The 15,807-nt window shown below is 44.2% G+C and overlaps 1 protein-coding gene and 1 long non-coding RNA gene across 9 annotated transcripts in view; one reads left to right on the plus strand and one right to left on the minus strand.

Annotated features, from left to right (window-relative positions):
- Positions 1–15,807, minus strand: part of SPECC1L (sperm antigen with calponin homology and coiled-coil domains 1 like) — a 145,103-nt gene that overhangs the window by 13,788 nt on the left and 115,508 nt on the right. Inside the window, exon 15 of one of the 7 annotated variants that reach the window (XM_021921839.2) lies at positions 5,357–5,508. The exons of the other annotated variants lie outside the window; for them this stretch is intronic. Within the exon in view, the coding sequence (XP_021777531.1) occupies positions 5,488–5,508 (21 nt within the window). The 3' untranslated portion in view covers positions 5,357–5,487. Of the gene's footprint in view, positions 1–5,356; positions 5,509–15,807 lie in introns of those variants that run through there. 7 annotated transcript variants of the gene reach the window in all.
- On the plus strand, positions 1,520–10,237 carry LOC116270754. Of its 2 annotated transcripts, XR_004178948.1 has the most exons (3): positions 1,557–1,669; positions 2,359–2,417; positions 9,766–10,237. It is a non-coding gene; the product is annotated as an uncharacterized LOC116270754 (long non-coding RNA). The 2 variants fall into 2 exon arrangements; XR_004178949.1 differs by lacking the exon at positions 9,766–10,237 and having other exon boundaries at positions 1,520–1,669; positions 2,359–6,058.

A 15,807-nucleotide genomic window follows, 5' to 3' on the forward strand; every position in this document is an offset into this window, starting at 1 on the left:
AATGGCCATGCTGAGAAGAACAGCTTTTAATGGAACACAGGGAAGGGCCGGGGGGTTGGGGGAAAAAAACCGGAAGGCAAAGGAAGAGTGTATTTAAAACAGGAGAGAGTGGTCAATGCAGCAGTGATGTGGAGAGGCCACAAGGACTTCCAATCTCCTGCAGTTAGAAACATATGAGTTGCCATGAAGCATTAGGAGCAATGGCGAATAAAGAGAAGAGCAGTCACAAATCAGTTCTGTGTGCTTTTTAAAAAAGAGAGGGAGTCTCTCATTATGTTGCCCAGGCTGGGCTTGAACTCCTGGGCTGAAGGGTTCCTCCTGCCTCAGCTGCCCAAGTAGCTGGGACTCTGGGCGCGTGCCTCGCAAATCAAATTTTCAGAAGCCAGAAGAGCATGAAATTAGATGAGCTATAATGGCGTTACAACTTTCACAGATATCCCTTCTTACAAGTTTATTTCACAGAGCTTGCCTAGAAACGGCATTTCTATTTTGTAAAAGTGGCGCTTTCAGTGCGTAAGGAAAGTCCTTATCTTCCAGGGGTTTCCCTCTGAGAGAAGGCCATTTATGTTTTGCTGAAGAGCGGAGGGGCTGGAGGGTCAAGGGCCTTCCACTCTGCACTTATATCCTGATTCTTACAGAAACAGCTTCTGGTGGAGGCCAGCAGAGCCCTTTAAAGTAAACTATTCTTAAAGCCAAAACTCACACTTATTAAAGGGGAAAACGCACACTAATGGAAGGAATTTCTATTGTTCACTATTCATGGGCAACGGTGCCAATCTCTCTATTATTTTTAAAAGGTTAATTTTTTTCTTCTTAGAGACATAGAAAACATATTACTTACTAATTATAATGCAAGTTTCTTACTGATGAATTCAGATTTTGCATTTAGTTTTTTCAGGTCATTTTAGAGATAATTCCATGTTTGGATTAGGGTGGACAAAACAAGAGAGATGACATGTGCCAGAACAAACTTTCAAAACGGCCTCTGCACAGACTCAAACAAGAAGCTCTGCGCCCCATTTTCTCCTAAGGGCACACGTCCTTCATCCAGGAAATGTCGACTAAGAGATGTGACAGGGGACAGACAGGGCCTGTTTCACAGTGCCATTTGGTGTCCTTTCTACCCTCATAAAGACTCCTGACAGCTTTGCCCCTCCAAGGGACTGGCTGGGTGGTTTCCACTCACTGCTTTTTGACCAAGGATGGAAACCCCAACTGTAGATCTGACCCTGCCTTCTGTCTGTGGCCTTAGGGTGGGATGTGAAAGCCAAGAGATTATACAAATCTCCACAAAAAAGATTAAAAATATGTCATAAAAGATCTCTAAATGTTTTAATTTGTTTGAAGTTTAATTAAGGGCCATAAAATATACTCCCAAATACCACATGCTCTTTAAATAGTTATTAAGGTTCTGGTCTATTTAAGGAAATGCCACTTTTATGGGCACAGGGCAAGAAGCCAAGGGCTCTGATTCATCGCTCTGCTGACACATGCAAGCATCCACTTCCTCATGCCTGTCTGAGCCGCGCAGAGTGCTGTCCCCAGGTCCACACTCAGGCAGAGGTGGTCCTCACTGGTCCTCCAGCTTCACAAGGGCACCACACTGTTGAGCTGCAACCCGGTGCACTCAGAATGAAACCTGCTGGGGATCACAGCCCAGCCTCATGAGGTAAGAGTGAGTTACTCACAAAACCCTGGATCACGGCGCCCCCCCTCCCCCCATACTATGGGGCAGAGTTTGGGAGCCTGAGTGAGGTGGGTGAGGTTCCTTTTCTGCATAGTATGGTGGGAGAAGACACAATGTCTGAAAGAGAGTCAAAAAACCATCAAGGCTGTTGATTGATATCTCTGGGTAGTGGCAGTTAAACACAGGATGCCCTGGGAGTGATGAACAGGCACCTGCCTGGGGCCAGTGGTGCCTGTGAGGTAACCTGGCCAGGTCCTCTAGCTGCTGATCTAAGGGTGCTGCCCTGGGGACCACAGTGCTCATCTTTTCCCTGAAGCAGGGCCAATCTCTGCTCCAGGTCAGGGGAGGGGAGAGAAGGGAAGGGGAGGAAAGGGGAAGAGGAAGCAGCACATTTTCAGGGAGAGTCTTGCCCGGCTCATCATGGAGCCCAGGTGTTGGTACTTACGTGGTAAAGAGGGAGCAAGAAGGGAGGCAGGGCAGGAGGCCGAGGTGCAGCTGGCAGCCTCTGGAGACAGGCCCTGCACATCTTTGCTCTTGATCTAATACAGACCCTTAATCCTCACTGTGCGCTAGAATCACTGCAGAGATTTTTGGGGTTTTCCTATGCTCGCCCCACGGCAGAGACGTTCACGCTGTGGTGTGGGCGAGTCAGGGCCGAATTTTCTTTACAGGTCCCCAGGTGATCCGAGTCCACAGCCAAGAGGAAGGCTCGCCATTTGAAAACCTGAAGGTAGGTGTTAAGTACAATGGGGTGGTACATCTAAAATGTGACATTGGTGAGTTTATGGTGATACCTACAAAGACACACCCAGCCTGGCTTGGAAACCACTCGTGAACCTTAGTGCTGGAAAATCAAGGGAGAGGAACAAGTGCCTGATAGAACTTTTCTGACCAAACCATAGTCAAGGCAGCTGAACAGCTGACAAAGGGGTTTCCCTGTAAAGAGGAAGCTTAATGAAGGAGTGACATAATTACCCAGAATTACTGACCTCGTTATCAGAGGCAGTGACATCACAGAAAGAGGCAGCCAGTCCTGCTGCGAATGGACAGAACTCCACAGCTGAGGTGTTTCTGCCAAAAACATAATCAGATCTACCCTCCAGCTCTGCCTACCAGTTTATACCACAGACAACAGCACCGGGAAGGAACCAACAGAATCTGAAATATGGGTCACTCTATAGGATGCACAATCAATCCCGTTCCTTCAAAAAGAAACTGACAGGAAAAAAAAGAAAATTTACGGACTGAAAGAGACCTAAAAGAGACATATTATCCAAATGCAATGTGAGAATCCTGTTTGGATCTTAATTCAAGCAAACTGATTATGACACAATGAGGAGTGAGCTCTAAGTGTGGGGTGACATTAAGTGGCTGGTGTTTGCTTCTGAATCCTCCTGGTGGGCGTGGTGACAGCACCCTGTGCTGATGACTTGTCGCTAGGGGTATGTACAGGAGGGTTGTTTTACTATTCTAATGACTTTAGTGCATATTTGAAAATTTCCATTAAGAACAAACAAACATGAACTCGATCAACAAGAGAAAGACAGCCCAGTTGCCCAAACATAAAAATGAGCAACGGACGTAAATAGAACATTTCCCCAAAGAAGATATACAAATAGCCAACAAGCACATGAGAAGGCTCAACACGGTTAGTCACTAAGGAAATGCAAATCAAAACCACAATGAGATGACACTTCACACCCATTAGGATGGCCATTATTTAAAAGAAAAGAAAAACGAGGTGAGGATGCAGATACTGGAATCCTTAGACATTGCCGGTGGGAATGGCAAATGATGCCACTGCTGAGGAAGAGTTCGGCAGTTCCTCAGTAAGTTAAACAGAGTTAACACACGGCCCAGTAATCCCACTCCTCGTCTATACTTCAAAGAACTGAAAGCAGATGTTCAAACAAATACCTGTACAGGAACGTTCCCAGGAGCACTATTCACAAAACCCAAAAGGTAGAAACAACCCAGATGCCCACTGATTGACAAATGAATAAATATGGTCTATCCATACAATGGAGTATTTTTTTGGCCATAAAAAGGAACGAAGTACAAAATATACGCTACAACGTGAATGAATCTTGAAACACTATGCTAAGTGAAAGTTAGACACAAAAGGCCACATATTGTATGATTCTATTTACATGAATATCCATAGTCAAATCCAGAGACAGAAAGTAGACAAGTGGTTGTCAAGTGCTGGGGAGGGGAAGGGGCTGACCGATGAATGGGTAGGCGGTTTTCATTTGGGGTGATCTAGTTTTGGAACTAGGTAGTGGTGATGAATACACATTGCAAATGCACTTAATGCTACTGAACTGTATGTTTAAAAATGATCAAATGGCAAATTTTTGTTATATGTTTTACTCAAATAAAAGAGGCTGCCAGATGTTCTGAAGTATAGTTTATGCCCAGTAACTCTATACACTAGGTGGATCTCATAAGCAACTAAATTATCCTGGAGTGTTCACTGAGAAGTTACATTAAAACTCAGATGATGCATGAGCATGGGTTCTATGAGAATTTATTATAGCTCTACTTTAAAAATTTAAAAATAGGTGTATTTCTTAAAAATAAACAGGCAGCTAAGGGTAGGAGGCAGGGTATTAGTCAGCTTGAAACTGAGCACCTCTGGTATGGCAAAACGAACCTGATATATGTCATCCTCTGTAAATGGCTAGTCCCGAGAAAGGGAAGCCATCCCTGATTCTGTGAGAGAAGCAGCCATATTTAACCACAACTACGTTGCCCATATGCTCAAAGTAGCAAGCACACTTCTCAGATATAGCTTCAACTATATTGAAGCTTCACAAAAACAAAATCTATAGTATAATATGTTTTGGATTTAATATGCTTTAACTTTAATTTTTAGTCAAATGAACCTGTTTTGAGGGGACAGTTCAGAATAAATTGGTCAGCCAATGTCACCCTAAGAGATAGGGATTAATGTCCCCATAACCCCCTCCAGAGGGAGACGCTTCATGGAGAAGCACACAGGAATCATGATGTCTGCTTTCTGATAACTCAGGAAACTGCCACCAGGCAGAGATGGGTGTCAGGCAGGAGCCACTGGCTGGGTCACAGCTGATTGATGAACTCTGAGCATGTCGTGAGCAGTTTTATTAGCAGCTTGGGAAAGAATACTGTCTTTTCCCACAGATTTAGTTTAGCTTTGGCAGGGGTATTACTCACTAAAATGCAATCTCAACTGAAAAACACCCTCGTGGAAATCCTCAAGCAAGATCTGCCCTGGTGCGTGCTCTGAGGAATGGACTGGGTGAGGGAGGAAAGGAGGTAACGGCAGAGTCGTGTCCTCATCCTAACCCCCAAAAGCTTTCCTGGCCTCTTTAGGGGAACTGGAGTGTTTGAGGAGAAAAAAAATAGGCCTTCCAAAACATCCAGGGGGGCCTTCTTTAATTTACCCTCACGACAAATGTCACCAATTGTGTCTTCACGCTCAAAGAGATGAATGTGGTGGAATCTGAGTGGTGTCACTAGCCATGACTTACAAAGAAACCCTGTTCAGATGCCTTCTCTGAGAAAGGCCTCTTTAGTTTATGCTAGAACCTTGTGGTTACAGGAAGAAGCTTCAAGGCTGACTCCTCAAGGCTGACTCCTCCTCCATTTTAAGTCCTTGGAAATTCTTTATACTGATTTGAAAGCCATGTCTCTGTAGATCACTGGAAAAGCAGAGTGGTGTCACTGAAGTATCCTAGGTTTCAAAGTCCCATGGATCTGTGCTTTGATCGTTGGTGGCACTTCGTACTGCCTGTAGGACTGTGAGCACACCGTTTTTAACTTGTATGAGTCTCACTCTTCTCATATGCACAATGGAAAAAATAATGAATGAGGAAGATTTGACAAAATGACATCTGTAAGGCCCTCCAGTTGAAGCTCAACACATCCTGTCCTCTTCTCCCCCAATCCCTGCTCTTTGCCCCTGAGATGGTGTTGATTCCACTTTCTACGACACAAAAAGTGTGAAACACAAGATTGTACCCTTGGCCCCAGGAGAGGCCTCTGAACACCAGAAGACAACTATGCTGGTTCCTGAGTCCCTTTCTCTAGTCAGTACCCCCAAATTTCAGGACATCTTACCATGTGCCAAAGATGAAGATTTGATGGCTCCGCGAGCAGCCACAGATAATTCTGTCACAGGGTCTCCAGGGTGTGGACTGCAATTTACTGCACTTATATGACTCTGCTTCTCTCTCTTAGGCTGCTCAGGGGTGAGCTTAATTTGACCAAGTGCTGAACGGTAAACTTGGCACACTCTTCAGGCAAACAAAGGTTTGCTGAATAACATACTGGTGTAAGAAAACTGCATCCAGAAGCAAACTCCAGAGAATTTAAAGAGAAAGAAGGCCGGGCGCGGTGGCTCAAGCCTGTAATCCCAGCACTTTGGGAGGCCGAGACGGGCAGATCACGAGGTCAGGAGATTGAGACCATCCTGGCTAACATGGTGAAACCCCGTCTCTACTAAAAAAAAAAATACAAAAAACTAGCCGGGCGTGGTGGTGGGCGCCTGTAGTCCCAGCTACTTGGGAGGCTGAGGCAGGAGAATGACGTAAACCCTGGAGGCGGAGCTTGCAGTGAGCTGAGATCCGGCCACTGCACTCCAGCCTGGGCGACAGAGCGAGACTCCGTCTCAAAAAAAAAAAAAAAAAAGAGAGAAAGAAAAAAACATGCTTCACTTCTAAAAATGAGGTCTGCTAAAATATATGAGGACACTTTAGAAAGCAGACAGGATGGGCAAAGAATGTATTTGGACTCATTCAAATATTAATATTTGAAAAATATAACCTATAACAAAGGATATAGTACCAGACTGAGACTATAGTATTTTATTAATTTAACACAGAGCAAGATTTAGACCACTGCATTGATGGTGAAACCTTATGCACTTTCTGAATGCATCATTAGTCTCTTGGTACTGGTATTTCAGAGGAATATCACCCACACACCTCACCCTCCAAGCACCTGACACAGGCTGAGACAGAATGGGAGCCTAGAAGGACAACTAGTCTTCCCTGGCACAACACTTCCTATTTCTGAAATCACAGGCAGTGCATTTAGTCTGACCTGGGACATCCAGGCCATCTGAGTATAGCAGTCTGGATGTGAAATGCACCATGGTCTTGCAGCAGCTTAGGAAGGAAATGATATCAGGAAAGAGATGCTCAATATAGTGTGCTCACCTTACGATGAACTTATTTTATTGCTTACAGCAGGAACTGAAGCATTCTTTTCAATCTGTCAGTGTATTAGTTTCTACACCTACTAGATACTGTTTTGGCAGAGGGAAAATGGCAAAACAACTAAAAAAGGTGCACACCTGTGGCACCACCCTCCTGTACTTCTCTCCAGAGCCCTCAACTCAGTGCTCAATGGTTTACTTACTTTTCCTTTAGCACAATAAATAATGAAGGGAAACCATAAAATACTTTACTTTGGACCAAATATGGAAGAAAGTGACTGACAGGGCTGTCACCAGGACCCCAGAGAAGAGCCAGTGTTCAAGCAGAGCAGCCCTGCGTGGCACTTTACTCCTGACCCCATACTTATTTTTTGGGGTTTCATTTTACATACGAGTTGGTTACCAGCTTTTCTTGCTGTTGCCTTGGAATTAAAACACAGTAGGGTACAGCCAGATAAAGAGCATTGAGGACCCTGTGGAGGGACACAATGGCAGCAGAAGTACAGAGGCCACATGAAACTCAATTTCTATGCAGTACAGTAAATGAGTGTTTTTAATCACAAACTGGAGTGTTGAAAAGGTTATTCCCTGGAAAAGGCATAATTTTAAAAGACCTGGAAATAATAATGTTTCAGAATTAATCTTGAAAGTTCTTTGAGGCTGGGGGTGGTGGCACACCTGTCATTCCAGCACTTGGGAGGCCGAGGCGGGTGGATTACCTGAGGTCAGGAGTTCGAGACCAGCCTGACCAACATGGTGAAACTCTGTCTCTACTAAAAATACAAAAATTAGTTGGGTGTGGTGGCAGACGCCTGTAATCCCAGCCACTCAGGAGGCTGAGGCAGGAGAATTGCTTGAACCTGGAAAGCGGAGGTTGCAGTGAGCCAATGCACTCCAGCCCGGGTAACAGAGTGAGACTCTGTCTCAAAAATGAAAAATGCAAAACAAAAAACAACAATAACAAAAAACCAGAAAGTTCTTCATGCTCTAGACTGCATTCTATTCCTCCTTGTATTTACCTCTCTGGTTGTGCACAGCAAGTGTTAAGTACATATTTCATGACTGGTTTAGAGCATTAAAAGAAAATTTTCCACAAGTTTAGATGCCTAAAGGAGAGAACTAGCATTGCAAAGATGCATCTGTTGACAGTTCCCTGCAGGAGGTATAAACCCAAAGAATCACTCTGTCATTTGACACCCAAGGCCAAGAGCAGAATTGTGCCTTACTTGATGACTTGAGGTCTAACATCCAGCCCAAGAAGATCAAAGCCTTTTTTTTTCCATCCGTATTTTCTCTGGGCCAGGCGTGGTTGTTCACATCTGTAATCCTAGCACTTTGAGAGGCCAAGGGGGGATGGACTGCTTGAGGCCAGGAGTTCAAGACCAGCCTGGCCAACATGGTGAAACCCTGTCTCTACTAAAAATACAAAAAAATTAGCCAGCCGTTGTGGCACATGCCTGTTGATCCCAGCTTCTTGGGAGGCTGAGGCACGAGAATTGCTTGAACCTGAGAGGCAGAGGTTCCAGTGAGCTGATACCACGCCACTGCACTCTAGCCTGGGCGACAGAGCAAGACTCTATCTCAAAAAAAGAAAAAAAAATTATTTTCTCTGAAGAGTACTGAGATAAAAAGTGTGGATCCCCAAATCCTTTCCTTTGCAATCCATGAAAATGTCTCTTAAACAAATCTGCTCTTCTTCCTCTGTCTTTTCTGGAGCAGCTGTCATTGACCCTGATGAAATATCCCTTCCTTGGAGAAGACATGTCCTCTTCCTTTCCCCTCAGTTCCTCTCTGGTATTTTGGGGCATCTAGTATGTGTCAGCGTGACCAGGCTGTTTTAAAGGTGCTCTTAAATCCTTCACTCTATCACATGCAATCTTCCCAACTTAAGTCCACAGGGCAAAAAGTTCACCTCAATCTACATCTCACATCGTACTGGGAAATGAACTCAAAATGGAAGTGACCCAAATGTATAAAATTATACTTTCAGGAGAAAATCGTTGTGATCTTGGGTTATGCAAACATTTTTTATTTACAACACAAAAACATGTATGCTTCATAAAAGAAAAAATGTATAAATTGCATGTCATTAAAATTAAGAATTTCTGGCCAGGTGCTATGGCTCATGCCTGCAATCCTAGTACTTTGTGAGGCTGAGGCAGGTGGATCACCTGAGCCCAGGAGTTTGATACCAGCCTGGGCAATATGACGAAACCCTATTTACAAAAATTCAGAAGTTAGCCACGTGTGATTGTGCATGCCTGTAGTCTCAGCTACTTTGGAGGCTGAGGTAGGAGGGTTGATTGAGCCCAGGAGTTCAAGGCTGCAGTAAGTGATGACTGTACCACTGCACTCCAGCCTGGGTGACAGAGCGAGACCATCTCAAAAAAATCCCTCAAAACAAAACAAAACAAAAACAAAGAAGATATATGGTGGCAAATAAGCATGTGGAAAGATGTTCAATACCATCAGTTATTAGGCAATTGCAAAATTAAAACCGTGAAACAGCACTACACATCTTTTGAATGTCTAGAGGCTGACCACATGGTCTTGGCAAGGATTTGAAGGACTAGAATTCTCCTTCACTGCTGGTGGTAAAGTGACAGGGTAGAGCCAGTCTGGAAGACTACACCTACCACATGATCCAGCAGCTAGTCCACTTTTCAGATGTCCATATGCATATGCAATGGACTGAATACTCCTATTTCCCCAAATTCTTATGTTGAAATCCGAACCCCCAATGTGATAATATAGGGAGTTGGGGTTCTTTGGGAGGTAATGAGGTCATGAGGGTAGTCTCCATGAACGGGATTAGTGTGCTTTTAAAAGGGACCCCAGACAGTTCTCTCATTCTCTTTATCTCTACCATGTGAAGACACAAGACGGCAGTCTGCAACCTGGAAGATGCCCTCATAACAATCCCACCATGCTGGCATCCTGATCTCAGACTTCAATCTCTAGGCCTGTGAGAAATAAATATCTGTTGTTTATAAGCCACCCAGGCTATGGTACTTTGTTACAGTCGTCTGAACTGACTAAGACACCATACAAACACCTGCACATGAATGTTCGTAGGAGTTTTACTTACAATAAGCAATAACTGGAAACAATCCAAATGTCCACCAGCAGCTGAATGGCTTAATAATTGTGGCATACCCAAAAAATGGACTAACACGCAGAGAAAAAAGGGAAATGAGCTACGGTTACACACAATGACATGAATGAATCTCAATGTGCTAAGTGAAAGGAGCCAGAACTCCCCTAAAATTGTACACACTACGATGATATTTATATAAAATTATAATAAATACAAACAATATACAGCAACAGCAGATCAGTCACTGTGTGGGGATGGGGGATGTGGGGGAGAAGCAGGATGATGGGAGTACAAAGGGGCAAGAGGAAATGTTCATGGTGATGGTGTGTCTATCATGTGGTGATAGCTTTCACAGGTATATATATGTGACATATATGTATATGTATGTCAAAAGTTATCAAATTGTAAACTTTAAATATACACAATTTATTATATGTCAACTATACCTCAATACAACTATTTTTTTTTTTTTTTGGAGACGGAGTTTAGCTCTTTTTGCCCAGGTTGGAGTGCAATGGCGTGATCTCAGCTCACCACAACCTCCGCCTCCTGGGTTCAAGCGATTCTCCTGCCTCAGCCTCTAGAGTAGCTGGGATTACAGGCATGTGCCACCACGCCTGGCTAATTTTTGTATTTTTAGTAGAGACGGGGTTTCTCCATGTTGGTCAGGCTGGTCTTGAACTCCCAACCTCAGGTGATCCATCTGCCTCGGCCTCCCAAAGTGCTGGGATTACAGGCATAAGCCACCGCGCCCGGCCCTCAATACAACTATTAGAAAAAAGGAAGCCCAGGGCCACAAACACAATTAGGTACCGCACCGTCTCTCTCTGTAGAGCTTTTTAACTGAATGTAGTACAGGTGTAAACCATGGCAGAACTGGATACAGTCCAGGCACAGTCCAAGGGACCCCGGTGAAAAGCTGATGTCTGATGGAAGATATCCTGGGTGGATGTTAACTGGCAGATAGTCATGTTGTATGTTCCAGGGTATAAGCTAAATCTTAGGTGAATCACTAGAAAGCACCGCAGCTGCAAACACACCTGGCTTACATCATGTAGCATTCTTCCCCACACCACCACTTAACCTCACCCTCACATTGCCTCATCTACCCAGATTCCCTCTCATTTGTGAGGCAACATTAAAAAAGCATCAGAAGGTTCCTTCAGGTCAGTGTCACATTATTAGCTTCTCTAGTTACTTAAGTAAGAGATAACAGTCTCTGTGGCAGATTGGATTTTCCAAAAATGACCACAGCAGTATTTCTGGCCCCACATCCTCTTCAGAAGTCTGCTATGCCGCATCAAAGGGTGGCGCCTATTTCCTTCCCCTTGTAACTGCCCTGACAAACAGTATGGTAGAAGAGATGCTGCGTGGCTTCCAAGACTGTGTCATCAAAAGTGGGGTGGCTTATGCCTGTCTCTCTCTCTCTTGACAATTGTCCTTGGAATGTGGCCACCACATTTTGAGGAAGCGCAGGCCAAATATGGGAGAGGCTGCATAGAAGTGCTCTGGCCACAGGTCTAGTGAAAGTCTCCGCCAACAGCCACCAGACCTGTGAGGGAGGGAGCCATGAGCTAGTTCCACCTCCAGTGGCACTGAGCTGAGTAGACCGGAGATGAGATGAGATATCCCCACTAAGCCCCACCCAAACTGTAGACTCAGGATATAAATAGACGTCATTATGTTAAGCCATTAAGTTCTGGGTGGTGTTTATAGATAACCAGTCTCCTTTCATTGAATCTAAAGAGTGCATTCAGAAAGGAAACTAGTTTCTCTCTCCCCCGCCCTACGTTGTCTAATGGCTAATTACCCTTCCCATAATCATTTATCATGACGCAGCAACAGGGCATCTTTACAAATAACCTGCTTCTCAAATGGAGAGGTCACCATAAATTGCCAGAATGACCTCAGGCTAAACTCATTTGTGAAAATCCAGAGCAATCATGTATCTAATGAAATCAACCTGTTGAACTCCAACTTGTCTGTGGAGGCCACATCCTTATGTTGTCATCCCATCCAAAGTGGATGAAGCACAAGAAAACAATGATTTCTCATGATGCAAGAAGTCAAGAACTGTGCCTGTTGTTTGAGATGATATATAAAGATTATTTGACCCAGAGAATTTAATGATTCTGCTTTTAGCAAAATAATTAAGCAGCTCTTGAAAATGTTACTTATCTGATTTCTGTATCTCAGCATTACTCAAAATAAAAATACCTACTTATTGGAAACTTACTGAAGAGTCTGGGACACTGCCGTGGAGGCTGGATAGCTCCGTGGAAAGAGCCAGCGGCTGGGAGCTTGGAGATCCAATTGCATGGTCTTAGGCAAGCATGGCCCCTTTCTGATTTGCAGATGTGAAATGGAAGCCCTACGTTTGTGATTCCTAGGGGCTGTCTGAAGTCTGACTTCTTCTAACTTCTGAGAATGGAATGTGGGTGCTGATTCACATGAAGTACTTCACATTTTATCTAAGGAAATGCATCCTGAGACAATTATCTTAAAGCTAACCAAGAGCATTGGCAAACAAACCATTTTATTACATTCAGCAGGTTTTCTCCATGTCATTAGTGGGAGTTAAATGGAAAAAGAATGCAAGAAAAAGGAACAAAACCTTGAGCTAAAGGGAAGACAAACCTCTGGAGTTCCATTCAAACTGCTCAGGCCTGCCCACCTCCACCACCTCCAGTAGCTCATCTAGCTGGTGAAGTAACAAGAGGTACATCCAAGCTACTGCTGTTGCTGCCAACAGACCATGCCTCCGCCAGGGTGCCATTCCTAATTATCTTTTCAAATCCAAATGTACTGGTCCTGAATGCAGCTCTGAAAGATGCTCACAGTGAGGGAGTGAAATGAACATTTAAGGACTGGTACTGTATGCGAGGCCTCCACTCCTTCCCCTGTTTAGGAAGATCTAATTTGTGTCAGCCAGGGGAGAAAAGCCTTGACTGAGTAGTCCCATCTACCACACACAAAATACACTGATCAAACTCATTTATGGTAATGGCACTTAGCAACTGATTTTAAAAATTACAGCCCTGAAATTTCTGGAAATAGATATTAATAGTAACTATCAAGATCATGTTTAAACAGAATGCAGTAAGTACACTGTGATTCTGGGAAAACTTTGTTTCCCAGCTGCTATGTTTGACATTAAAAGGAATGCCCTGAAAACAGGAAAGAGTTCTTCACTTCACTGGGACAGAAAAGCCTTCACTTAACTTCTGCTGTGTGCAGTAAAGAACACAGGCCTGGCTGGGCAGGGTGGCTCACACCTGTAATCCCAGCACTTTGGGAGGCCAAGGCGGGTGGATCACGAGGTCAGGAGATCGAGACCATCCTTGCTAACAGGGTGAAACCCTGTCTCTACTAAAAATACAAAAAATTAGCCGGGCGTGGTGGCACGCGCCTGTAGTCCCAGCTACTTGGGAGGCTGAGGCGGGAGAATCGCTTGAACCCAGGAGGCAGAGGTTGCAGTGAGCCGAGAAAGCTCCACTTCGGTCTGGGTGACAGAGCAAGACTCTGACTCAGAAAAAAAAAAAAAAATGCCAAACAAAAAAAAACCCCAAAAAACACACGCCCAAGAAGAGCCCTGAGATACAAGCTATTTCTATTCCCTGGAGGCTCCAAGAAATGTGAAGCTCTTGGTCAACGGTTGAGCCTTCTGGATGAAGATATCTTGTCATCAGGAAAGAAAATGATTAGACTCCAGGAGTTTTTATTGCTTCACTGTGGAGAACTTATGAATAGACACAGTCCACATAAAGAATGGGTGGGACGGCAAGGCTGGCCATTCTTGTTCCCCTTTGTTCAAGTATTTTTAACCCCTGGAACACAGTGATATTTACAAACAATAAGATCTTTCTGTATACTTAGTTTCCATGCAAGTGACAATGTAAAATGAAAAGATTTAGACTTTCAACCTAGATTTGATTCAGATCAAAAGTCTTATCTACTGCCAGCACCTTTTTTTATTTTTTAACTCTGGGAAGTCATTCCTATGACCTAAGATTCCAGTTACAGAAGAGGAAATTAAACTAAGCTCTACTTGGACTATGAGGAATTCCTAATGCATTATTTTAATGGCATTCTGTCTACTGGAAGAACTCCCAGCTTTCTCTAACATTTCTCATCGCACCCACCCCTAGCCCAGTCCTAACTGATCATGAAGAGAGGTTGCTAGGAAGGTGGAAGGGTGAGAAAAGGAAGAGTGGCATTCTGGAATGTTTTCCAGCAAGGAAACTAAAGTCCTCTTTTTTTTTTTTTTTTAAAGGAGGGGTAGAGGATGAGTAGAAATAACATTCCCCCTCAAGGCTGGACACATAAGGGAAAGAGGGATCACAAGTGAAAAGGAAGCATCTCTATTCCCTTGTCTTTTCCAGTATGTAGTGTCTAGGAAGCATCAGAAGAAACTTGTGCTTTCAGGCCCAATCTCTTCAGGTCAGGAAAGTCACCTTTCTCTAAGAATCTACTCAACCCATAGGCTTTGAAATGGTGGGAATGAGTAGTGGCCTAAGGGAGTGTGAGTAACACCAAGTACCAATCTCATGCCTGCTCTCTGTGCAGGTAGCAAGCACCATAAAGCACCATACTTAATACTTCATTACCATTTATAAAGAGCATTTCCTTTTTCTCCTGTTTGTCTCCTATTTGTATTATTACAAAGGAAGCTGTGAAGGACTGAGCTATTTTTATCTGTTCACTAGTTCTTACTCTATTGATTCTTCAATCTAGGGGGACACACAATTCTGGGAGAATAAAGGTAAGTATTTCTTTTCCTTGCTTAGGAAAGAGGGTGGGGAAAATAAGAAAGAATTCCAAAATGACACATGCTAGGAAACGTCTGGCTGTGGTAGAGCGAAGAGGCAGATAGATCCTTTCCCTAAAAAAAAACAAACAAACCCAACCCCCCTCCCAAAACACAAATATAAACCTGGACAAAAGTGTCACAAATTACCATTTTAGGGCAAATCAACCAAAGGTAAACAACAAACTAAGAAGTATTATTGGTCAGACACAGTGGCTCACATCTGTAATCAGCACTTTGGAGGGCCGAGGCGGGTGGATCACCTGAGGTCGAGTTTGAGACCACCCTGGCCAACATGGTGAAACCCTGTCTCTACTAAAAATACAAACATTAGCTGGGCATGGTGGCATGCACTTGTAATCCCAGCTACTTGGGAGGCTGAGGCAGGAGAACTGCTTGAACCCAGGAAGTGGAGGTTGCAGTGAGCCGAGATTGTGATCACGCCACTGCACTCCAGCCTGGGCGACACACCAAGACTCTTGTCTCCCAAAGAAAAAAAAAAAAAAGTATTATTCATGAACTGGGCTCAGTGGCTCATGCCTATAATTCCAGCATTTTGGGAGGCTGAGGTGGGAGGACCAAATGAAGCCAGGACTTTAAACCCAACCTGGGTAACACATCAAGACTCTACAATTAAAAAACTAAAAAAATTAGCTGGGTGTGATGGCATATGCCTGCAGTCATAGTTATTTGGGGAGGCAGAGGTGGGAGGATGACTTGCACCCAGGAATTGGAGGCTACAGTGAGCTATGACTATGCCACTGCACTACAGCCTGAGCAGCAGAGCAGTGAGACCTTGTCTCTTGAGAAACAAAAAGGCCAAGCATGGTGCTCACGTCTGTAATCTCAGCACTTTCGGAGGCTAAGACAGGAGGATTGCTTGAGCCCAGGAGATTGAGACCAGCCTGGGAAATACAGTAAGGCCCCACCTCTACAAAAAATTCAAAAATTAACCAGGCGTACTGACACGCACCTGTGGTCCCAGCTACTTGGGTGGCTGAGGTGAGAGGACT

The sequence above is a fragment of the Papio anubis genome, chromosome 16 (assembly GCF_008728515.1).
Source record: "Papio anubis isolate 15944 chromosome 16, Panubis1.0, whole genome shotgun sequence".
In the NCBI taxonomy this organism is placed as follows: Eukaryota; Metazoa; Chordata; class Mammalia; order Primates; family Cercopithecidae; genus Papio; species Papio anubis.